The sequence below is a fragment of the Hyaena hyaena genome, unplaced genomic scaffold (assembly GCF_003009895.1).
Source record: "Hyaena hyaena isolate Hyena2069 unplaced genomic scaffold, ASM300989v1 scaffold_1, whole genome shotgun sequence".
In the NCBI taxonomy this organism is placed as follows: Eukaryota; Metazoa; Chordata; class Mammalia; order Carnivora; family Hyaenidae; genus Hyaena; species Hyaena hyaena.
The window spans coordinates 6,819,352-6,843,722 of NW_024080633.1; the positions used below are offsets into that span (position 1 = coordinate 6,819,352).

A 24,371-nucleotide genomic window follows, 5' to 3' on the forward strand; every position below is an offset into this window, starting at 1 on the left:
GAGGTGACAGCTGGCCCGGCCCTGAGCCTCTGACCAGGCTACCCCCCAGCCCCACGCGCCTACCTGTCACTCGCCCATCGGCAGGGGGCGGGGGGTCTCTCCATCTTGCTTCCTGCTCCGTCCTGACCGCACTGCACACTTCTCACTATCCTGGAGGAGCGGCTCGTTCGTGGAACGAATGAATCCTAGCCCCTGGGGAGCCAGGCAGGAAGGTGCCCGGTGCTTCAGGGTCGGGGGGGGTCACCACGGGGGCGGTGACGCCCTGTTCCCTCCCCACCCCGGGGGGCCTCACGGGCCTCTGCCTCCCACCCAGCAACCCCGTCTCACAAAGACTGCGTCCCTGGAGATTTCGTAGGAAGATACCCAGGCTAGTGTAGCGACAGGAACTTGTCGCTTGTTGTGACCGTAGGCGTACCTTTTTATAGCCTGCGTGTCTTTTTTTTTTTTATGTTTATTTATTATGAAAGACACAGAGAGAGAGAGAGAGAGTACGAGTGGGGGAAGGGAAGAGAGAGAGGGAAGGAGAGAATCCCAAGCTGGAACTGCACGGTCAGCACAGAGCCTGACTCGGGGGCTCCCACCCACAAACCCGTGAGATCATGACCTCAGCTGAGATCAAGAGTCGGATGCCTAACCAGCTGAGCCCCCAGGTGCCCCTCCTCTGAATTCTACTTTTACACATAACGTTCTGGCATCAGGATTTCAGCCGGCGAGGACCGGGTCCAAAGCTATCCTTTTACATGGCCATGTAATATTCCGGATCCAGCACTTCTCCACTGAATATTCCTCCTCCCGAGGCCTTGAGCTGGGGGGGGGGGGCACGCCCACAGCAGGTGCCCTCCCTACCCCCCGGCTGCTGTTCCTAGCCCTGCCCGGTCCGGGGCTTTCCTTCTGTCCCACACGCCCTTCTCAGAAAGAACCCTGAAGGTAACCCCTCAGCCCCGTTCTCGGAAACAATTTGGGCTCCGGGAAGGGCAAGTGGCAAGTTCACAGCCACAGACCCCAGGGCTCCAGTTTCAGAAGCAGGCTAGCGCAGCCTCAGGGGACGCGGTGTGAGCTGGCGCTACACTTGGTCCTGTGCGGGGGGCGGGGTCGCAGGGTCGCAGGGATTCTCATTGAGTGAGTTCCTCCTTAACGCGGCCACACTCGGGGAACGTAGCTCCCCTGAGGTCCACGGGTCGCTAGAGAGGAGCCGAGACCGTGCCAAGCCTGTACCCTGGCCTCGCTGGGTCCCGGCCCTGCGGTCATTGCCCTGGGAGGGGCGGCGATAATAATGATAACAGGAGGAACAATCCGGATCATAAGACCGTCTGCTGTTGCCGTGCGTCTCAGGGACGGTGCCCAGTGCTTTTTAAACTCATGTTTACTGAAGCACCGCCTCCCTATAGAAAGTGCGTGAACACCTGCGTGTCAGCTGCCCAGCACCAGGAGCTGGCTTCCCTGCCCCCGCAGCCCTCAGCCTGGTCCCCATCACAGACCCTTCCTCTCACCCCGCGGGTCAGTTCTACCTGTTTCTGAACTTTATAGAAATGGAATCCTCCCATATTTAAAAAAAAAAATTTAATCTTTATTTTAAAAAATCTTAATGTATATTTTAAGAGAGAGAGAGAGAGAGAGCGCATGGGCATGAGCATGTGAGGGTCAGAGAGAGAGGGAGACACAGATTCTGAAGCAGCTCCAGGCTCTGAGCTGTCAGCACAGAGCCCGACACGGGGCTCGAACTCACGAACCATGAGATCATGACCTGAGCCGAAGTCGGACGCTTGACCGACGGAGCCCCCCAGGCGCCCCAGATTCCTACCATGCTCATGGAGGTTGTTATCTAGTCCGTGGAAGGGATGATAGCGGCTGACTCTTCCCTGTCACTCACTACCTGTCAGGTTCTTTCGTAAGGGCTCTGGTCACATCACCATCTAACCCCGCACGTGAAGTGGTACCATCACCACCATCGTCCCCGCCTTGCAAATAAGGAAACTGAGGCACGGGGGTGTTCAGACACAGAGCTCACGGGGAGCAGAGCTGGGATTTGAACCCAGGCCTCCTGGCTCTGGAGGCTACACTCTCAATCCGACCCCAGTGAGGTGCCCTAATGAGTTCCATCTGACAGAAGAAGAGGTGGTGGCCGCTCCTGGGGGTAAACTGAGTCCCACGGCGGGGGAGGCACAGCCACGGTCCAGCGCCATGGCCTGGGCACCCCCCGCCAACCCCTTAATTGCCCCCACACCCCAGTCTTCCCTCTGACACCCACCCCCCCCAAATCCTTCCTTCCAGAGGCCTTCGCAACAGCCGGGCCACCGCTGGGGACATCGCTCACTACTACAGAGACTACGTGACCAAGAAGGGCCTGGGCCACAACTTTGTGTCCGGCGCCGTGGTCACGGCCGTGGAGTGGGGGACACCCGAGTCCGGCGGCTCCGGGGGCCGGGAGCCCAGCCCCCTCTTCCACGTGAGCGGCTTCGTGACCGGCGAGGCCCAGAGCCGGCGGCCCTTCTCCCTGTGCGCCCGCAACGTGGTCCTGGCCACGGGCACGTCGGACAGCCCGGCGCGGCTGGGCGTCCCCGGGGAGGCCCTGCCCTTCGTCCACTACGAGCTGGCGGCCCTGGAGGCGGCCGTGCGGGCGGGCACGGTGACCCCGGCCTCGGAGCCTGTCCTCATCGTGGGCGCGGGGCTGTCGGCGGCCGACGCGGTCCTGTATGCCCGCCACTGCGGCATCCCCGTGATCCACGCCTTCCGCCGGCCCGTGGACGACCCCGGCCTGGTCTTCAACCAGCTGCCCAAGATGCTGTACCCCGAGTACCACAAGGTGCACCAGATGATGCGCGAGCAGTCCATCCTGTCCCCCAGCCCCTACGCGGGCTACCGCAGCCTCCCCGAGCACCGGCTGCTGCTCTTCAAGGCCGACCGCCAGGCCATATTCCAGGACCGCGACGGCCTCCAGAAAGTCTTCGGGGTCGCCCTGGTGCTGGTCCTCATCGGCTCTCACCCCGACCTCTCCTTCCTCCCCGGGGCGGGTGCTGACTTGGCCCTGGACCCCGACCAGCCGCTGAGCGCCAAAAGGAACCCCATCGACGTGGACCCCTTCACCTACCAGAGCACCCGCCGGGAGGGCCTGTATGCCGTGGGGCCGCTGGCTGGGGACAATTTCGTGCGGTTCGTGCAGGGCGGGGCCCTGGCGGTGGCCAGCTCCCTGCTGCGGAAGGAGGCCGGGAAGCCACCCTAGCACCCGGCCTGGCGTCCTCGGCCCCAGGCCCTAAAGAGGAAGGGAGATTACACTGCCCTGCTAGACGCCCCAGTGAGCGGGATGGGGGGGCCTCCCCTGGCGGGAGACAGGAGGGGCCGCGAGCCTGCGCAGCGGGCCTCTCGGAGGAAGATGAGTGGGGAGCCCGGGCGGCCTGCACACAGAGCAGTGCCCAGGGCGGGAATGCAGGCTGCAGGCCAGCGTAGGCTGCGATTTGGGGTGCGAGCTGCTGGTGCGAGCGGGGGTCACGGGGCCAGCTGAGCGCTGAGCCAGGAGGACCGCAGGCTCTGCTTCCAGAATCAGATCCCAATAAACCCAGTGCCTGCCTCCACTCGTGCGCCCAAGGATTCCGTGGGGTGGGGAGGGGTCGGGGGCCGGGGTGGGGGGGCGGGGCACAGGGCCGGGTGGGAGGTCCTCTGGTGGGGGAGTTGTGGGACAAGGGGTGGTGCCCCACGTGGGGGGCCGGCTGTGCTAGGGGAGTGGGGGAGGCTGTGTGCCGGGAACAGATGCTGGGGAGGCTTTCGGGCCGCTCCCCACCCCTCCAGTCTAGTCCTGGCCCCTCTCCCACTCTCCCTCCCGGCCACATGCTTTTCAGTCCCTCGTGTGCCCATGCTTGCACCTGCCACAGGGCCTTTGCAGGGGCTGGTCCCTCGCCCAGGACTCTTTCCCTCCTCTCTGACTCCTCTTCCTTCCACTCTCTCAGCCTAAGCACATCACTTCCTCCAGGCAGCCTCCACGGCCACGAGGCCCCGTAGCCACCAGGGCAATCCTCCCCCCTGTGAATGGCCCAAGGTTCTATCTCTTCATGGCACTTCAGCTCTCATGGTTGGTGTATCTCTGGACCCACTCCCGGATCTGACTCTGCCCACTAGGATGTAGGTTACAGGAGGCCAAGGGCACGCCCCAGCCCCATCTGTTTTGCCCATTAGTGGAACCCAGTGCGTCCAACGGGCCTAGCACCTAGTGGATGCTCCTTAACTCATCCTTTGGACCCGCTGGGGCTGAAGGGATGGATGGATGGGTGGGTGATGGATGGATGACGGATGATGGATGGATGGATGGATGGATGGATGGATGGATAGATGGGTGGGTGATGGATGGATGGATGATGACTGGGTGATGGATGGATGACGGATGATGGATGGATGGATGGATGGATGGATGGATGGGTGGGTGATAGATGGGTGGGTGATGGATGGATGGATGATGAATGGGTGATGGATGGATGACGGGTGATGGATGGATGGATAGATGGATGATGGGAGGATGGATGGGTGGATGGATGGATGATGGATGGATGATGGATGGATGGATGATGGATGGATGGATGATGGACGGATGGGGTGTGAGAGGAAGAGGGTGCTCTGGGACAGACTGGTCTGGGCGCTGTGCGATGGGAGGGGCCGTTTGAGGAGGCGGGCAGGCCCTCGCGGGAGCGGTGGGGGAGGCCCCGCGCCTGGGCGCTGATCTCGGGAGCTGCAGGCAGCAGAGGGCGCTCCGGGCTCGCCGGACACCCGCGCTTCGGCCCTTGCGGCGGCGGCGGCGCCACGGGTGGGGTGGGGTAACCTGCGGGAGGGGGGGCAGCGGGAGACTTTCGGGGGACAGCCCCGAGGGACGCCCCCTGCCGCGCAGCCAGACGCCCTCCAACTCCACAAAGACTGGGCGGCCCCTTCCGTGGCCGGGGCAGGAGTCAGGCCCCCAGCACCGCGCCCCCGCGGGTAGCCCCCTGCCGCCGCGCCCGGCTCCCGGGGTGGGGGCGGGGGGCAGGGGGGTGGGGCGGTGGAGAAGAGGCACGTGGCTCGGGGTCCGGGCGGAGCGCCCCCCCACCTCCGCCCAGGCCCCGGTGCCGGCCCGTCCCCGCGGTGGCCGCGACCGCGGGGCAGCGGGAGGGAGGGCGGGGCGGCGCGGGCGGCGGCGGCGGCGGCGGGGAGGGGTCGCGCGGAGGCGGGCCGCGGGCCGGGCGGGGGTCGGCGGGCTTCCGGGCGGCGGCGGCGGGCGCGGCGCGATGTGCGAGCGGGCGGCGCGCCTGTGCAGGGCCGGCGCGCACAGGCTGCTCCGGGAGCCGCCGCCGCAGGGCCGGGCGCTGGGCGGGCTGCTGCGCTGGGTGGGCGCCAGGATGGGCGAGCCCCGGGCGCCGCTGGCCCCCGACGCCCCCGACGCCCCCGCCGACCCCGCCGCGGACCCCGGCCCCGGGCCCGGCTCGCCGCGCGGGGGCACCGCCGTCATCCTGGACGTGAGTACGCGCCGGCCGGGACCCCGAGCCCCCTCCTCCCGCCCGGGGCGCTCCCGACGCCGCCTTTCTCCGTCCCCACTGGGACCCCCGAGACCCCCTCTTCCCCCCCCGCAGGGGACCCCCGGCTCTTTCCCCTCGGCGGCCCAGAGCAGGACCCGCACCCGGCCCCTCTGCGTCCCCGAGCGCGACCCCAGCCCCCCTCCCCAGTCCTGGCGGGTCTCCATCCGGGTCTAGTCTTGTCGCCTCGAGCCTCCCTGCCCGCCCCCTCCCCCCACTTCTCGGGACCCCCACCTTCTCAGAGCCCTGGAGCCCTTCGCTGGCCACCGCCCCCCTACTTTTATGCTGGCCAAACCCTTACCCTTTCCCGGCCCCGCACCTCCCCTTCTATCCGCTGTCGGGGGTGCGAGCGCCCGCCGCCTCCAGCCCCGTCGTCCTCTTCCCCCCGGGGCCCCGCCTGAATTGCTACTTTTCTGAGACCCCCCCCTTCTAGCCCCTAACTCCGTCCCCCTTTTCTCTTTCTGGCGGTAGACCCGGAGACCTTGTGTTCTCACCCCCAAAGCCCCTTTCCACCCACCCCAGCCCCCCCCCTTTGAAAGTGAAGCCTCCTCCCCACTCCTGTCTCCCCTTCTCCTTTCAGAAGAGCTGGGACCACCCCCATCTGCTCTGAGTCTGGACGCCTCTGGGCTCCCCGCCCTCCACCCAACATCCCCGCCCCCCCTTCCCGCTAGGACCCAAACCACCACCGCTGGGAAGCCCACCTCATCCTGCAATCCACTCCCGAGGAGTGGGAGCGAGGTTTCACTGCTGGGGGTGGGGGGAGAGTGGGGGGAGGCGCAGGGGGCTCGATCCTGGGCACCACCCCCACCCGGTAAAAGCAGAGCCTAGGACGCGCGTGTCCCCATGAGGGTCCAGTGCTGGCGGGGTTTCTGGGAGAGTCGCGCCTGTGTGTTTGACGGGTGGCTGGGAGCGTGGATTCCTCTCCCCTTCCGAGCCTCTCGGCTCTCCTGGAACCCACAGTTGGCTCCGGGCAGAGAGGGCTGGGCGGGGAGGGGTGAGCTGTGCTGCGTGGGTGTTGGTGTGCTCGCGGCTGCCTTGCCCCCAGACACACACACACACACACACACACACACACACACACACCCCGGATCCTCTCTCTCAGGACCCCAGCATAGCTCTGGAGGGGAGAGAAGCCTTGTCCAGATCCCTCCTGGCTCCCACAGTACACGTAGTGGGCTCTGGGGTCCTCCTCAAGCTAGCGTGTGCGAGGCCGAGACTCCATTTCTTTATCTAGGAAATGGGGTGAGGCGCGGACTCCCAGAGCCACGTCACGTGGTCTGCAGCATTAACTTGTCTGATGCATCCAAGCGGGTGGGTGGATGGGGGTGGACCCTGGCTTTGGGGAACTTTGCAGTCAGGGGCAAGGGTGTGGCACGCCCACCCGAGTTGGGGCTTTGGAGGGGGTGGCCCGGTGCTCTGATAATTGCTCCCCTTCTGCCCCTGCCTCAGTGGCTGCGGCTCAGAACCCCAGACGAGGGTTTCAGCTCAGGGAGGGGGGTGACGTTTGTGAAGCTCTTCCTGAACTGCTTGCCTCAATTTGTCACTGTCTCAGATACTAAGAGGGATTGGGGGGGCATCTGTCCTTGGCCTGAGGGCAAGAACCGAAGGTGGGATGGCCAGAGGGGGCATCCCCCTCCCCCTCTTATCAGCGAGGCTCCCCCGGTCCCAAAAATACCTGGAGGAGGGGTTATGGGGTCTCAGCTCGGGTTTCTCCCACAGCAGCCAGAGACTTGCACTGGGGCTGGCTTTCTGAGCTCTTGGTGACCTGCTTCGGCCACTCCCCCACCCGAGAAATCATCCAGTCCTGCCCCTGGCGGGTCCGGTCCCCAGGCCCCCCAGGTCCCCTTAGCAGACACCCCTGTTGAGACGTAAGCCCCCTCCCTGGAGGAACCCGGGGCTCCCGGCATCCACAGGACGCGGCTCCTGAGCGTGGCACACCCTCGAGCCTGCGGCTGGGTGTGAGCGTGTGTGAGCGTGTCTGTGTCCACGTGTGTGCACGCGTGGCCGTCAGCGTGGCCGTGGGCAGGCTGGCAGCACAGAAGGAGAGTGGGTGCTGCTTCCTCCCAGGCGGCTGGGGGGGCTCCGCCTGAAACGTCCCTCCTGCCCTGGATCCTGGCGCGGGGGGGGGTCTTCCCCCCGGGGAGGGGTGGCTCGGCTTCCCAGGCCACCGCAGGGGGGGTGGGATCTCACGATGAGGCAGAAGCCGCGGGAGGGCGCCCGCCCCTCTGGGGCCCCCGCTGACTCTACTTCTCTTCCCTGCAGATTTTCCGTCGCGCGGACAAAAATGGTGAGTTTCCCTCCCAGGCTGTGCCCTGAAGGAGGCCCTGGCTCTTTCTGTCCCGATGCCTCAGGGGAAGGGCCTAGGGGTAGGGGCCTGGGTGGCCTCGAACCTGAAGGTTACAAGTACAGGACTCTGAAGTCAGAACCCCACATGTTGGCGCTGCCTTGTGCCTCAGTTTCCCTATCTGTGTCGGGGGATTCCCGCGGTTCCTACGTAGTAGGGATGCCGCAGGGATTCGACACATTGCCGTCCGTGATGCTGAGACGTGTTTTGTGTAGTAGGTGCTGGTGTGCGTCAGCCCTCACGCAGCTGGGCTGGACCAGAGCGGCCCAGGTGGGGGGTGCCCACGAGCCACCCTTTATGGAAGCCCCCAGCCTCATTCTAGGCCCTGGCGCATGTTTTCCTCACCGCGACCTCATGCACTCGCTGCTGGTGCCCCTGTTCCCACAATTCCCTAGTGGCCCAGAGAGGTTAAGTGACTTGCCCAGGGTCACCCAGCTGCACGAAGGCAGTCAAGGTTGTGCTGCAGACCCCGGAACTTTTCCCCACGTCCTGCCTCCTCCCCAGCCATGTGAGTGGCACGTCGCTGTGGCCAGCAAATTCGTGACACCGTGCTTCTCCTGACTTCTCGGAGGGGCTCCCTCCTGTACGAGGAAGGTGGGGGCCCGAGAATGACCAAGTTTCCCAAGGCCCGCCTGAGCCTCACAGTTGCAGCAAAACTCAGTACAACTTCCCATAAACACCATTGTCCCCGTTGCTGGGCCCAGAGCGACTCTCCGTGGACTTGTGCCAAGGCAGGGTCTCTCTGCAGGCCTCAGTTTTCCCCATCTCTGAAGTGCGGTGATAACACTTAACCTGCCTGCTGCCTTGGCTGTCGGGAAGATGCGGGCAGGAGATGTGGCGACAGGCTTAAAAAGCGAATCGAGCAAGGCTCAGGCTTAGTTTTGTTCGTTGAGAAAATAGCTGATCAAGTGTCAGGGCGCCTGCCGGGGAAGGGGTGGGGACAGGTGGCCCAGTGCCTGCCCCCAGGGCCCTCGGCCCCGGCGCCTCCTGCCTGGGCTGGAGTTGAAGGCGGCAGCTCTCACCTGGGTCCCCAGCACCCCTCCCTCCCTGACCTCCAGGGGCTACTGCTGACCTGCCCCCCCATGGTATTGGGGGTGCATCGTGAGGTCTTGGGGGTGGGGATACGCAGGTCTGACTGGAAGTCAGTGCCCAGGGGTCTCCATCCCTTGCCCCCTCGTCGGGCATGACACTGGCTCCTCCCAGGCCGATTGGGACGCAGGACTCTCCACCGCAGCTCCGTAGGGATCAGGGCGGAGGGAGGGGCTGGGGGGGGGGGCTTCAGGGACCCGCGAAGGGGTCGTGGCATCTCCGAGCAAGCAGCCTCCGAGGTCAGAGCAGCGGGTCCAGGGGCTTGATCCCTGACACAGGCGTCTCTCTGGCGACTTCAGTGTGTGGTGGCCTGGGCTGTGGCCGGGACCCTCTGGCCCGTCGTGAGGACTTCACAGGCGGGACTAGGGGCTTGTCCCTGGCATGGCCTGGATGCCCGCGCACAGTAGGTCCCCATAGAGGTCTGTGGCCTTATAGGCACCGGGTCTGTTTGTGGCGGTGGGGGGGGGGGGCGGTACGCACACCTGGTGGGAGGCTCGCCGGCCGCCCTCAGGCACAGACGGGGTTTCCTCCTCGTCACTCGTCACCCCGTCAGAGGCCGTGTTTCCACCAGAAGCACAGCTGGGGCTCCCTCGACCTTGCTCGGTGACCCCCACAGGGGCTGAGCCCGTCCTCCTCCTGGGGCTTCGGGTCTCCCTGGCCACCGCCGAGTGGCCCTGGGGGGTGTCCCAGGGTTAATGTGGGTGTGAGATGTCAGTTCCAGAGGCACTTCTGGGGAGGAGTCCCTTCTCTCTCACAGCGATTCCGGTTCGAGTCCTGGCTCGGCCACTTCGCAGCTCTGTGAGCTCAGGCCACTCAGCTGGGGGCCTCGGTTTCCCCATCTGTAAGTGGGCGTGATGACGCTATATCCCCCCTCCAAGGGCGCTGGTGGAGCCAGCGCGGGGCCCAGGCGCACACGCCGGGGGAGGCTCTGAGCCCAGCACTGCCCGTGGCCGTGGATGCCATGGTTTGCCCACGTGTGCAGTTCCCACCCATGCCCATCCGGGGAGCCACCTGCGGCCATCGAGCATCCATTAGGCACCCACACCTTCGTCCACCTCATGGGGCCTCACTGTGCTCCTGTCGGGATGAGAAGCCCCCGCCCCCGTTTTACAGATGACACAAGTGAGGCCCAGACTGTGCAGGCACAGGACCGCAGACCCCTGGCCCCGGGGGGCAGGGGAGGCAGAGTTCTGATGCGGCCCGGCCTTGCTTAGAGCATGTCTGGCTGGGAGGAAGCAGGTGCAGCTAGACCCCACACACTGAGGCTTCACACAGGTCCGCCGGCCCCACCCCAGGCGTCCGCTGGAGCAAATGCCCTGGGGTGCAACGTGGGGCGGGCGTGGTCTCCTCGCAGAAGCCTCCGAGATCCCAGGGCCGAGCACTCTGGGCCCGCCTGTGCCGTGGGCTCCCAGGACAGAGCTTCTGCGCTGAGATAGAGACCCATCGAGGCTCCTGAGGCGAGGCTGAGCGTCCGGGGTCTGGGGCCTGGAAGGATGGTGGGTGGGGTGGGCCCCAGAGCGCATTCCTCTCCAGAGACGTGGACACTGGCAGACTCCTGCCGTTTGAAAGGTCACCGTGCAGAGGCTGAGCTCGTGCTAATTAGTGAGGACGCCTGCACACAGCCGGCCGGTGCCTGCTCGGGGTCCTTGCTGAGAGCGGGGGTCCAGGGCTGTTCCTCTGATTGCGCAGAGGCCCGGGCCGATGTTTGCCCCCTCAGTGGCTGATCTGGGCTCGTTAGGGCCGTGCCAGGACCTTGAAGCCAAGTGTCAGCCCAGAGGACTGTGCTCAGGAGGCCTGGCGGTGACTCCCTGGATGGGGGGCCCGGACAGGCAGGAGGGGCCAGAGGCGGAGAGATCCCCACCACTGCGCCCATGCAGCCTTGATCACGGTCGGATTCCAATGGGCGCAGACTTGGCCTTGGCTCCCAGGCCGCCCTGTGGCCGGAGGTCGGGGTCAGAGCAGGGACTGGGAGCCCGTTGGTCGGGGTCCTGGCTCCAGCTGTGGGACCCGTAAGTGCTCTGTGCCTCGGTTTACTGCTTTGTAAAATGGGGGTCGTGTGAAGACTGGATAACTAGAGGCCCGTGTGTTGCCCTGATTCTGCGCGGCGGTTCCTGTTTTTATCCGCGGTCTTGCCAGAGGAAATTTGGAAAGTCTCCGCTTTCACGGAAGAGAAAGAGCCCGCGTAGAGTTTGTGTGCCACACAGCGGGGGTCGCCGGCCTGTCCACGCCAGTTTTCCTGTGCATGTGTGGGTGGGGTGGGCTTGTCTGCTTCGTTTCAGGGGGACTCTTCCTTTTGTTTTTAATTTTTTAATGTTTATTTTTGAGACCGAGACAGAACAAGGGAAGGGGCAGAGAGAGAGGGAGACACAGAATCCGAAGCAGCTCCGGGCTCTGAGCCGTCAGCACAGAGCCCGACGTGGGGCTCGAACTCAGGAACCATGAGATCATATCTTGATCCGAAGTTGGAGGCTCAGCCTCAGCCGATGGAGCCACCCAGGCACCCCTTCTTTTTGAAAGCTACAAATTCATTTCCCTCTGAGATGTTGAAACATGAGCCTGATGTCAGAGGCACGCTGGGAGGTTGCCCTTGGCCCCTGACCTCGGTGCACCTTCCTATCCCCCTGACACTTTATGCCTTACAGGGGCGGGAAGGAAGCCATGGTGAGGTGTGAGGAGCTCCCCCGGTGAGCTAGTCATCTTGCCCTCCTTTGAGCCCCTGTACCATTTCTGGGAGCAGAGATGGGTGATCCTGAGCCCATAAAATCCAAGAATGACCCGGTTTGCTCAGTGGGTGGAACCTGTGACATTTGATCTCGGGTTGCGAGTTCGAGCCCCACGTTGGGTGCAGAGATTACCTGAAAAGTAAAATCTTTGGAAAGGGGCACCTGGGTGGCTCTGTCAGTTAAGTGTCTGGCTCTTGATTTCAGCTCAGGTCATAGGTTCTCAGTCATGAGATCAAGCCCCGTGTCAGGCTCAACGTGCCATGCAGAGCCTGTGTGGAATTCTCTCTCCCTTTCTCCCTGCCCCTCCCCCTGCTCAGCTCTCTTTGTCTTTCTCTCTCTCTCAAATAAATAAAAACTTAAAAAAATAAAAAAACTCCTAAAAACTACAATAAAATACTTCTGCGCTGGGCCCAGCTGGCTCCTCTGGATGGAACGAGGCTCAAATCCAGCCTGCGCCCCACACCCAGCATGTCCTGATGCAGGGCTCCCTCCCCCACGATCCAAGGAGGGCACCCCTTTCTAGTCCACGCAGACGCCCTGCCGCACGTGGGCCTGCAGGGACTTTGACTGCAGACTGGCTGCAAGTAGTGGAAGGAGGGCTGGGGGCTGCCCTCTCCTTCACTTCCACCCCCCCACCCAGACGTGGCTCCTTTAAGGAGCAGCCGGAACTGGCCGCTTTAAGGAAGGGTCATGGCTGCAGCGGGGGCAGAGGTCAGCTTGCAGGAGTTCGCAGGCAGGTGTGCTGAGGTGACAGCTTGGGGCCAGCCTCTCCCGGAGCCCCTGGCTGCCGCGAGCCCCTCCCTCAGCGACCCCTCTGCCCCCCAGCCCAGGACAGTCTCCCCGCCCGGCAGATGCTGGTGCCCGGAGCGGCCCGAGCGGAGGGAGAAGGGGTGAGACGGGGTGGGACAGGGGTACACGGGGCCGCGGGGCCCCTCCCATCTCAGGACCACAGAGGCTGGGCGGCGCTGGGTCCCCGCCAGGCCTGGCCCCTCCTTCCCCTGTGGTTTGGTGTCCGCAGTGGCCTCTCCGGCCCAGACAGCGGCGAGGTGTGAGCCCGAGGTCTGCCCTGTGGATGGGGCAGCGGGGAAAGAGGGTGTCCCCTCCCCGAGTCAGGACCCCGGTGCCGGACTTAGAGATGATGCGGGGGGTGGGGGGGGTCGCCTGGGTTGCTGTGGTCCTGCCTTAAACAGCACCCACCTGCCGGTGCTCGAGAGAATCAGGGAGAAAGGATCACCTGCTCCCTTCCGTAGCCCGAGTCCGTGATGAGCCTGAGCAAACCAGCTGCTCCCGGAGTAGCTGTCGGTCTGGGGATTAGCTGTAAATGGGTGTTGATGTGCTGGCTTGGGAATTAGCTGGAGAAGCCGGTGATTTTCTGTGAACTGGACTTTGCTGGGCATTCTCTGGGCTGGCGGAGAGTCGCCGGCTGGGGTTTGTGTGTTGATCTGGGAACTGCCGGGATTTGGGGATGTCTTATCGCTTCGATGCCAGCTGCTCTCCCTCCCTCCCCCCTTCCTCACAGACGATGGGAAGTTGTCCTTGGAGGAATTCCAGCTCTTCTTCGCAGATGGTGTCCTCAATGAGAAAGAACTGGAAGATCTCTTCCACACGATCGACTCCGACAACACCAAGTGAGTGAAGTCCCGGCCGGGTAGGGGCGCCCGGTGGGTGTGGGGAGGAGCATCTTCCGTGTCAGCTAGTGATCAGTCTCCGTTTCCCACCCCCCACCCCCGGAGGGGCAGGAGACCGGGAACACCCCCCACACTCGCTGATCCAAGCCCCAGATCTGTTTGGCCCCGCCCCCCGCCAGGCTGGTGTGACCGCCCCCCCCCACCGTGACCTGGAGCCGTGAGCAGGTTGCCATTGTAGTGGCAAGGTTGTTCTTTCTGAGCGCAAGTGGCGAGTTGCACCACGTACGCAGGGCAATGAAAAGGGGACGTGGGCAATGGCGTCACCCTTCTGCTAACTCGACCCCGTTCTGACCCCAGCGCCCGGGCTTATTCCCAGCGCCAAGGTTAACTCGGGGACCTTGGTCCTCACTGGTCCCGTCTTCAACCAGATGGACCGGATACTAATCCCAGCTCTCACTTGAACCCCACTCCCAACTCGGTATCTAATTCACCCCCTCCTAACCGCCCCCCGAGCTTGCGTCTCAGAACTAACCAAACCCCCTGGCCTTGCCCATCCCTAAGTCCAGTGCCAAGTGTATGTTCCCCTCACGCTTGCCCGACCCCGCGGCCTCGGATTCCCAGGCCCAGCCCCCTTCTCTGCCCCGCACGGGGCCACCTCCGCAGGCCCCGCTCAGGCGGTGGGGACCAGAGTTCTGGCGGGCTGCGTGGGGCATACTTGATGAGTTGGGGGTCCCCTGAGACAGGCCGGATACATCTGGGCAAGGAGCTGCCACCAAGCCTGTTTGCAAGGGACCCAGCACGGGGTGGTGACCTGGATCAGGTCGGGGCTGAGAGTGTCCGGGGAGACACAGGCTGGAGACCAGGTGGCCAGGTGTCCTTGTCCGAGGGAGGCCGCTTGAGAAAACAGCTCCCTGCTGTAGACCCGGTGAAGGGCTTCGTTTCTGGGGACAGATGGAGGCCTCTGAGCGGCCCCTGCAACCCCCCAGGGGGCTTTGAAAGGGCCAAGGCAGGTGCTTCTTGGTTCCCTCAGCCTTATGGTGCCTTTTGCGTTGGGCCAGCTGGGTCGTGAGGAGGACGCGTCGGGCGGAGAGTTTAACCGTGTGGCTTTGTGACCTTAAAGAAGGTCAGAACTCTTGAGAGTTCTGCATTAGACTTCGAGGATTATTCTCTCCGGCATTCCCTGTGGTGTGAGCTGTAAACTGTGCTCCTCGGGATGCTAAATAGGCTTTCTGCCCCAGACCCTTCACATGGATCAGAAAGACTGATAAAATCTTCATTTAAGCACCATTAAACAGGCTTCCTTTCTGCAGGACCTGTCAGAACATTTGATGTGTGATGTGAATTCAAGTTGCTGCCAAGACAGGGCTTGCAAAGCCTCTGAACCCGGGTGGAATGGGCCATGGGAGCCCGGCAGGCAGGGGTGCCCGGGGGCAGCGTGTCGCACGAGGCTTGTGGACAGCCTGTCCTAGGTCCTGTCCCCTCTGTCCCCTCGCTCCCTTGTCCCAGCCCCTGACTTAGCCCCGTTCTTGGTGCTTTGTGCCCGGGACACACGGACTGCAGAGCAGGGGAGAGGAAATGAGTGGTCGTGGGGTCAGAGGGCGAGCTCAAGCAGAGGTGAGGGGGAGGGGCATCCCGCTGCATCCTCACCTGTGAGCCCTGCAGGATGGAAGAGAGGAGGGGCAAGGCAGATGTTTGACGGGCAAGGGGCTACGTGCTGAGGGGGAGGGGAGGAGAGGGCGGGTGGGGCAGACAGGCCTCTGACCCGAGTCTCCCTCGTTTTCTCTGCAGCCACGTGGACACCAAGGAGCTGTGCGGTAGGTGCCCAGATCTGCAGGGACCGAGCTGGGGTCGGGGGATGGGACCCGGGAGCCACGGGGACCCAGTGGGATTCGTGAGAGGCCCACGGGTCGAATCCTCCTCCCGTGACCCCTGACCTTTGCCCTCCCCTCCCTCAGATTACTTTGTTGACCACATGGGGGATTATGAGGACGTCCTGGCCTCCCTGGAGACCCTGAATCACTCCGTCCTGAAGGCCATGGGCTACACCAAGAAGGTCAGTTTGTGTGGGCGGCTCTGAAGTCTGAGTGCTGGTTTGGTTCCTCACCCAGGGGTGCCTGGATTTGTGGCGACAGGTGTCGGGTGGGCCTTACTTGGGGCTCCCAGAGGGACCTGGGTTAAACTGCGAGGCGAGTGCCTGGCTTGGTGGCCGGCGGTGTCTGGCGGGCACGTTGGGGGGCCTGCGCCGAGGGAGTGGCAGCCACCCCAAGCCCGAGCCCGCCGGGGCGTGGGACAGGTGTGGGACCGGACCATTGCCCCCCCCTTCTCAGGGTTACGCGGCAGGGTGGGGAGCGATGGGGGCGGGTTCACGCGTCTGCCCTCAACGGAGGTTTCAGACTGTGTCTGGCGTGAGAGCCCCATGCGGGACCGTGAGCGCTGTTGTGAGCAGACCCGGTGCGGGGACCCTGCGTGTCCTGGGGGGGGGGGGGCTCCCGTGTGGCTCCAGTGGCTCCGCCCACAGTCCTGTCACCCCTGTTTGCACGGGTCCCAGAAGGGGGCGGAAGGCGGGGCCAGGCCTTCTCTGCTGAAGCCACGTGGGCAGAAGCAGCTGGTCCGCCAGCCTCGGAGCCTGCTCCCCCCTGGGCTGGCGGCCACTGGAGGGACGTGGGGGGGGGGGGGGNGGGGGGGGGGCGTGTTCCTTCTCTGCATCCAGAGAAGAGGCGCGAGGTTTGCTGAGCCCCTGCGACGGCCAGGATTTACCATTGAGGCTAATCTCGCCGCTGTCACTGTCACTGCCTTGCTTTCAGAGCTGTGGAACCAGGCTCGGGGGCAAACCCTGAGGAGCCCACAGCTAGATGGACAGCAGCTGAAAGGAGAAGGGAAACTGAGTCAGGGACCCGGCAGAGGGGATGGAGTCCGGGCCTGCCCAGGGGTGTCTGCAGGCCGGGAGGGGAGCAGGACATGCCGGGAGGGAGGAGCCTCAGTGTCTCCAGCATTCACCTGGGAGTCCCTTCCGGGCACTGACTGAAGTGAGGTCTCCACGCTGCTCAGCTCAGAGCCTGGCTCAGAGCACGGGTGACTGCTGTGTCATTCGGCTCCTGCTGTATGCCCAGGCAGAAGTAACACGGATTCCGTGTGTTTTCGCAGAGGGTAGTCCGTGCATTCGATGCACCAGTGTCTTAGATCTTTTCAGGTGATCTTCTGCTGTGTACCAGAGAGTCCCTTTCTTCGTGGGCCTGACCCCACGCCTCCACGAAACCACATTTCCATTCCCGTCCAGCTGTCACGAGGCTTGCTTGCTTCAAGCGTATGTCAATATCGTGTAAGACCGATCGACAGTCTTTGTTCACGTGCCCAGACTGTTGCTGGACGTTCTGAACGTATCAGGTGGGCGGTGGGTCGCAAGGGGGCGTGGAGGGACCCCAGACGCTGGAATCCCTGCGCGGACAAGGGTATCAGCCCAGCTCGGCTCCTGACGGGCTGGGGGATGCGCACGGCCCCCCCCCCCCCCCCCCGCCCCCCCCCCCCCCCCCACGCGCCTGGCAATGCCGTCCCGCAGCGTTATTCACACGCACGGTTACTTCCTGGTCTTTGGTCAATTGCTGTTCGGGGGACACCTAACCACCCCCCCCCCCGCCCAGGAGAGAATTTTAATATCTACACGTTCAACTTAGACCAGGTTTGGACCTTCTGCTCTCGGAAAGCACGCACACATGAGGGTGTGTCCCTGGCTGGCGCGGTGGCAGGTTTGCGGCCGGGCCGGGCATGCCATGCATTTCTCTCCAGTATTTTCAAGCTGATTTTTGTTTGTGGAAACCGCAGCTCATTGCTGGTTTCAGAGGCTTCGCTTCCATCACCGACCCGTGTTGCCTCGTTCGCCTTTGTTGATCGGCGGCCCTGGCATGAGTTGGGAAGTGGTGCACTTCTCCGTGTGCGACGTGTGTCCCCTGACCGCCCTGTGTCCCCCCAGATCCTGCAGCCCCGTCCCGGCCCTCCGGCGGGACCTCTGTTCTGCTCCTGGTTTTCAAGTGTGTCTCTGCGGTATTTCTCCGCTAATTACAATATTAATACCAGCTCTTTTTTTAGAATCCTCAGCCTGTTTACAAAAATATCTCTGCCTTCCCTCCGTTAAATTTTGTCTTCGGAGGTGGTAGTGAAGTTTTTAAATTGCCTTTGTGATTACATGATTTTTTTCTTAAGCTATTGATGGGGTGGATTCTATTATTAGAGTCTCTTCTGTTGAACAGTCCTTGACTTCCTGCGAAAAGCCCGGAGTATTCGTCTATCACAGCGCTGAATCCCTCCCGCTACGGAGCAGGGTCTCTCTCTCTCTCTCTCTCTCTCTCTCTCTCTCTCTCTCTCACTCTCGGGAATTGAGGCCTTGGATGTTCCTTTGGGAATGAGTTGTAGGTGGTTTTGAATATTTGCTGAGTGTGAATCGGTTTCTCTATCACAGATTCATTTTTCGGTTCAAAGATCGAATTTATCCACGAGGCTGGGGTCCAGGTATAAATGGAAGAAGAGTATTTTAGTAGCTTTTTAGAAAGTCACTCCTTGCTTCTGCAAAGCATCACTTTTTGTGTCCAGGTTGAGATAGTTTCCTCCAAAACGATCACGGCCAGGTTTGGTTCTGTGATCAGTTACACGTAGTATGTTGATTTTTTAAAAAATCTAAAACCTTATTTGACACAAAACAGGCACTTCATGCAGACGACGTGCAATAAAACATCTGCTTTTACAGCTCAAGTCTTGTTTCCATTTTTGCCCTCTTTGGTTACACCATTAAAAACCTAACGTGATGTTTTTGCCTGTTTTGATTAGTCTCAAATGACCAGCCCGTGACACATTCATTTAAGTTTCCTGATATGTTTTCTACTTTCTTTATGGTTTTTATCCTGCTGCTGTTATTTCCCATAAGTCCATTGAACTATTTATGTTCTTTTGATAATGAAGTTTGAAGTTTTAAAACACTTACCTTTGAGGGGCGCCTGGGTGGCTCAGTCGATTGAGCATCCGACTTTTTTTTTCTTAATATTTATTTACTTAGAGGCTGAGTGTGAGTGGGGGAGGGGCAGAGAGAGAGGGAGACACAGAATCTGAAGCAGCTCCAGGCTCCGAGCTGTCAGCACAGAGCCCGACGCGGGGCTCGAACTCAGAAACCANAGAATCTGAAGCAGCTCCAGGCTCCGAGCTGTCAGCACAGAGCCCGACGCGGGGCTCGAACTCAGAAACCATGAGATCATGACCTGAGCCAAGGTTGGATGCTGAATTGATTGAGCCACCCAGGCGCCCCAAGCATCTGACTCTTGATCTCAGCTCAGGTCTTGATCCATGAGTTCAAGTCCCAGGTTGTGCTTTGCTCCGGGTGTGGAGCCTACTTAAAAAAAAACAAAAAACATTTGATATTTTCACTGCATCCATGACCTTAATATCTAGGTGTTTCCTCTCTCCCTGATCTCTGTCTTCTGCCACGTCCCTGCTCATTCCTCACCTCACTGTGTTAGGATGGAACTGAGTGACCCGTAAGGTTTCCTCTCTGGTGTTTCATTGTGTGGAGAGTTCTTCGTTAGAATAGTATTTGAGTTGGCTTTTCTTTTTTTAATGTTTGTTTGTTACCGTGCGCGAGGGTGGGGGGGACGGAGGATCTGAAGCAGGCTCCACCCAGTCAGCACAGAGCTGGACGTGGGGCTCGACCCCACAAACTGTGAGATCACGACCTGAGCCAAAATCCAGAGCTGGACACTGAACTGACTGAGCCGCCCAGGTGCCCCATGTTGTTTTTTTAATGATCCATGGATGCTTGAGAGAATGAGCTGGATCCTACTTTTCAGAATTTGAAATGGGAAAAGAGCTGCCCCTTGTTTGGTATAAAGTACACGCTACTAAAAGATACATTGTGAAAAGGTGAAATCGTGTCTCTTGTACAAGTAGAAATATTTCATTTTTTCAGCACCAACATTTTAGTTTATATTACAGATGTTAATAACAGCAGCAGCCACTCCTTAAGTTTTGGTTTCAAAATTGAGAAAAATCATTTAAGGCTTTTTTTTTTTTTTGTCTTTGCAGATGGGAATTCAATAATTTTTTAACCCCAGAAAGAGTTCATATCACTTATTTGTATCTGGATTGGATATATAGTTTTCACACAAAACCTTTATATCATTTACCATATTGCTACTATTTATTGAAAAAGGTATTCATGAGGGGGGTGCCCAGGGGCCTCAGTCAGTTAAGCGTCCAACTTCGGCTCAGGTCACGTTCTCGCGGTTTGTGGGTTCGAGCCCTGCATCGGGCTCTGTGCTGACAGCTCAGAGCCTGGAGCCTGTTTCACATTCTGTCTCTCCCGTTCTCTCTGCCCGTCCCCTGTTCACTCTGTCTCTCTCTCTGTCTCTCGCTCCCCGCCTCTCTTCTCTCTCTCCCCGCCTCTCTTTCTCAAAAATAAACATTAAAAAATTTTTTAAGATATTCATGATCTAATTTGTGATCTTATTATGACTGAATAATGAAAGTAAAGAAGTATTATTACATTATTTGAGTTTTCAATTCTCAATACACAGAACTTAAATATTCTAATTTTTAACTTTTAATCTTCTTATTTTTTAAAAAATTTTAAGTGTTTATTTTTGAGAGAGCACGCGCACACACACACGCACGCTCGCACGCACGAGTAGGGGTGGGGGGCAGTGAGAGAGACGGAGACAGATCACCCAAAGGAGGCTCCGAGCCGTCAGCACAGAGTCCGTTGCGGGGCTCAAACCCACGAGCCATGACATCATGACCTGAGCCCAAGTCCAATGCTTAACTGACTGAACCACCCAGGTGCCCAGTTTTTTATCTTTAAGTAAACTCCACGCCCAGTGTGGGACTTGAACTCACGATCATGAGTCATGTGCTCTACCAGTTGAGCCAGCCAGGAGCACCCCACCCCCTTTTTTAAAGGCAATATATTTTTAAAAACTCATTAATCAGTGTGAGAGACAGTAGGGTGTTACAGCTGGCTCAAAGGAAAGTTCTAAGAACACATACCACGGATGGAGGCGGCCAGGAGCGCCGAGTGAATTTGTGAATCAGTGTGCAGAACTGGGCACTGTCCTCCGTGCCAGCGGCAGCTGGCTGCGTTCTGCCAGACAAAATTCCTGTGCGTTTCTGTGGATGAGAATTATTTTCAGTATCATTACTATTCTACATTTGACAGAGTTTTAAAAGGAGCCCCCAAACAAGAGAAGACTCACTTAACCCAGAGCGCACGTTGACAGGAGACCTGGTAATCTCTCGTCCATTTTAAAGACTTTTATACCAGGGCGCTTGGGTGGCTCCGTCGGTAGAGCATCCAACCTCGGCTCAGATCGTGATCTCACAATCTGTGGGTTCAAGCCCCGTGTCAGCTTCTGTGCTGTCGGTGCAGAGCCTGCTTGGGGCTCTCACGCTCTCCGCGTCTGCCCCCCACTCATGCTTTCTCTGTCCCAAATAAATAAACTTTTGGAGCGTTTAGGTGGCTCAGTCAGCCAAGCATCCAATTTCAGCCTAGGTCATTATCTCCCTGTTCCCAAGTTCAGCCCTGTGTCGGGCTCTGTGCTGACAGCTCAGAGCCTGGAGCCTGTTTCAGATTCTGTGTCTCCCTCTCTCTCTCTCTCTCTCTCTGCCCCTCCTCCCCTGCTCACGCTCTGTCTCTCTCAAAAATAAACATTAAAAAAAATTTACAAATTAAAAAAAAAAAGACTTTCACTTTTGCCTAAAATGCTTTCTTTAATGTTTTATTTTTTTATTTTTTTCATTTATTTTTGAGAGAGCAAGCGAGTGAGCACGTGAGCAGGGGAGGGTCAGAGAGAGAGGGAAACAGGATCTGAAACAAGCTCCAGGCTCTGAGCTGTCAGCACAGAGCCCGACACGGGGCTCGAACCCACGAACCATGAGACCATGACCTGAGCCGAAGTCAGACACTTAACTGACTGAGCCATCCAGGCACCCCTGTGTTTTATTTATTTTTGAGAGGGAGCACACGTGCAAGGGAGAGCCAGAGAAAGAATCCCAAGCAGGCTCTGCGCTCACAACCTCAGGCTCACACACCGAGAGATCACGACCCACGTCAAGTCGGATGCTCAAAACGACGGAGCCACCCAGGCGCCCCTAACGATGCTCATGCATCCCTATTTGTTATTGTCCAGTTATCTCCCCTATGGGACAATGAGGAACTGATTTGTCACATCAAATTATCTAATCTCTGTATTGTTAATGGTTTTCCTTACTAGATCTTAGCCATGTTGTTTGATGCCTATAGACTTTTGTTATGTTTTTATCATAAATGTTACGTATTCAACTTGCAAAATTTAGGAAAGAGAGAAAAGTATAAGGAAAAATTTCAAACCATTTGTAATTCCCACTGTTGCTCACCACTGTTATTCGACATGCTAGTTTCTTACCTCGGAGCCTTTCTTCCCATCTGTATTTCTTGAATATATCTAATATTGTCCTGCGTACAAAACTTATTCTTTGTGTTTTTTCACCTAATATTTTAACAAACACTTTTCCTATGTTATTAAACCTGTCCAGAAGCATCTTTTTAAATACTCTTACTTAAATTTACTTTTCCTCTGTTTGGGGCCATAGTAGATGATTACCAGCGTTTTGCTATTATGAATAACACTGTAACCTTGGGACGTGAACATTTGTGCACACTTCGCATGATTTCTTAGGGATAGACTATCATAGATCGAACAACTGAGTCAAAGAATAGGAGCCGTGCAATGTGGGGAGATACGCTCTGTTTACATAAATGGTTAGAAAAAGGCTTAGGGCAGAAAGCCGCCACCACTGGGCTAAACCACTCGAGGTTAGTTAGCGAGACAGTGTAACCAGATCACGAGTAACTTGTTACATCTCCTGTGGGAAATTACTTTCCATCTGACGCTAATGTACCTTAATCACGAACACCATTTGCCCCCCCACCTTTTGCTCCTTAATCACACAAGTTAACGATTACCGTCTGATTGTGTTCTCCACGTTCACCACGTGTGTAAGATCTTGAGCACTCAGAAAACACAGAGACGAAACCCCTGTTCAGGACTCTGGTCTCCTCCTGGACTTTAGTCTCTCTTGTATTCAATCCTGTGTGTGCTCTCTTCCTGGACAAGAGACTCCTAGTCGGCAACAGTGCGGGGCTCTGGAGATAGAGCAAAATTGCTTTATAAAGTGTGTCCATCTGAATGCCGTGTTTATAGCACTATCCTCTCCTATTGCGTGATGGTCCGGTAACATCTGCGCGTGGTGTGCACGATGTCTTTTGCCATTGCACTGTGACCCCTCTTACCTCCTGCGATACCGTGTTCTCTAAATCCCATCTTCTAGTGATACCGCAGCTTGTCCTCTTCACTTAACCACGTCTGGTGGTAGCATTTTTGCCCAGACTTTTCTTTGTCAATCACTCGATGCTGTTTTGGTTTAGATGTGCCCCATTCGGACCTCATTTCATCATCAAATCTGGGACTTGTCTTTACATGAGGGAATTGAGGCAGCTTTCCATTATTGTAGTAATCTCTCTGCTCCAGCTGCTCTCATAATATTTTATTCTTCCCATTTTGTGTGCTTCCCTATCCCTTTGACATTTTACCTTTTGACGGACCGCTTTGTTTATAGCATCGATTGTGGTTTCCTAGGGAGACACTGTAGCTTTCATTTCACGGGCAACCTCTGCAACAGGCACTGTGAACGTTCTTTCTTTTTTTTATTTTAGTGTTTGTTTTTTCTAGAGAGCATGCAAGTAAGGGGGGTGGGGGAGAGGATCTGAGGCAGGCTCTGTGCTGAGAGCAGAGAGCCTGACCTGGGGCTCAAACTCCTGAATTGTGAGATCATGACTTGAGCCAAAGTCGGATGCTCCACTGAGCCCCCAGGCGCCCTGGCACTGTGAATGTTCTTAATTGTGTTTTTGTCCCTAGTTAACAGGGAACTCCTATTCCCTTTTAGAGGAGCTAAAGGAGTTTTTTGAGAGTTTCAGATGTGTTTCCCATACTTTTACACCCTTTATTGACATAATCCAATGTGACTGAAATTTAACTATCATCAGCGAGTGTGTTCATCTCCCGACCCCCGGAATCTTACATCGAATGGGCGCCGTCACCGCCACTTCCTCACACGACTTCCCGCTTCCAGAGTGCTTTCTTTGACTCAGCCCTGGATATGTGGGGGGAGATTCCTAGGCACTCTTTGCTGGAAAGGTGCTCACGTGGCAACGGGTCAGAGATTTGCGGATTTCTGAAGATCTCCCTGTTACCCTGAAGACGAGTCTTGCATCTACACCACACACAGTTCCCAGATCTCCTCCTTTTCCTCTGGAATTGGAGGAATTGGTTTCTTGGATGCGGGATGCATTGATTGCGGTGGAGGTGAAATCTGTAAAAGCTGCATTTTTACTCCTTAAAATAAAAAAAAAATGTTTTTATTTAGAGAGCGTGCGTGTGTGGGTGCGCATGCACACATGAGTGGGGGAGGGACAGAGGGAGGGGGAGAGAGAATCCCAAGCAGGTTCTCCACTCAGTGCAGAGCCCCACACGGGGCTTGATCTCATGACCCTGAGATCGTGACCTGAGCCGAGATCAAGAGTCGAATGCTCAACCAAGTGAGCCAGCCAGGCACCCCTGCATTTTTATTCCTTTGAAAGTCCCTTGTCTTTTTGGAATTGAGCTAACGGGTTACACTCCTGGATCTGTGGCGGCCCCTCAGTCACCGATCTGAGGGCTTTTAACACACTTCAGCTCATTTTTCTACTTGATGGCTCCTAGCAGGCTATCTCTTTGCATTTACATTTCTTACCACATTACATCTTCTTGTTCGTTTTGGCCGTTCATTTATCCAGAGCCCATTGATCACTAGACCAAGTGTGGTTTCAGCCATTAGCTAGCGAGGATAATCAATAACCGAAATGCATTAGGAGAGCAAAACCGTATCCACTCTCTGCCACCGATTCATTGTCTGCCGGGACGCAGTCTCCGGTGTCGGCTCAGGACGGCCACCTCCACACCTCCCTGTGTGTGTGCGCCTCGCCTCCCCATGCTCCCTGCCCCTGCCT

The 24,371-nt window shown here is 58.5% G+C and overlaps 2 protein-coding genes across 6 annotated transcripts in view; both read left to right on the forward strand.

Moving 5' to 3' along the window:
• OSGIN1 (oxidative stress induced growth inhibitor 1) overlaps nucleotides 1-3,569 on the forward strand; it is a 31,615-nt gene extending 28,046 nt beyond the window's left edge. For all 4 annotated transcript variants that reach the window (XM_039226052.1, XM_039226059.1, XM_039226079.1 and 1 more), the window contains one exon: nucleotides 2,272-3,569. In XM_039226052.1, coding sequence (XP_039081983.1) covers nucleotides 2,272-3,220 — 949 coding nt within the window. In that variant the 3' untranslated portion in view covers nucleotides 3,221-3,569. The remainder of the gene's footprint in view (nucleotides 1-2,271) is intronic.
• Nucleotides 3,570-5,243: 1,674 nt separating this feature from the next.
• Nucleotides 5,244-24,371, forward strand: part of NECAB2 (N-terminal EF-hand calcium binding protein 2) — a 29,014-nt gene continuing 9,886 nt past the window's right edge. For both annotated transcript variants that reach the window (XM_039227682.1, XM_039227690.1), the window contains exons 1-5: nucleotides 5,244-5,471; nucleotides 7,791-7,815; nucleotides 13,204-13,312; nucleotides 15,101-15,126; nucleotides 15,268-15,365. In XM_039227682.1, the coding sequence (XP_039083613.1) occupies nucleotides 5,244-5,471; nucleotides 7,791-7,815; nucleotides 13,204-13,312; nucleotides 15,101-15,126; nucleotides 15,268-15,365 (486 nt within the window). The remainder of the gene's footprint in view (nucleotides 5,472-7,790; nucleotides 7,816-13,203; nucleotides 13,313-15,100; nucleotides 15,127-15,267; nucleotides 15,366-24,371) is intronic.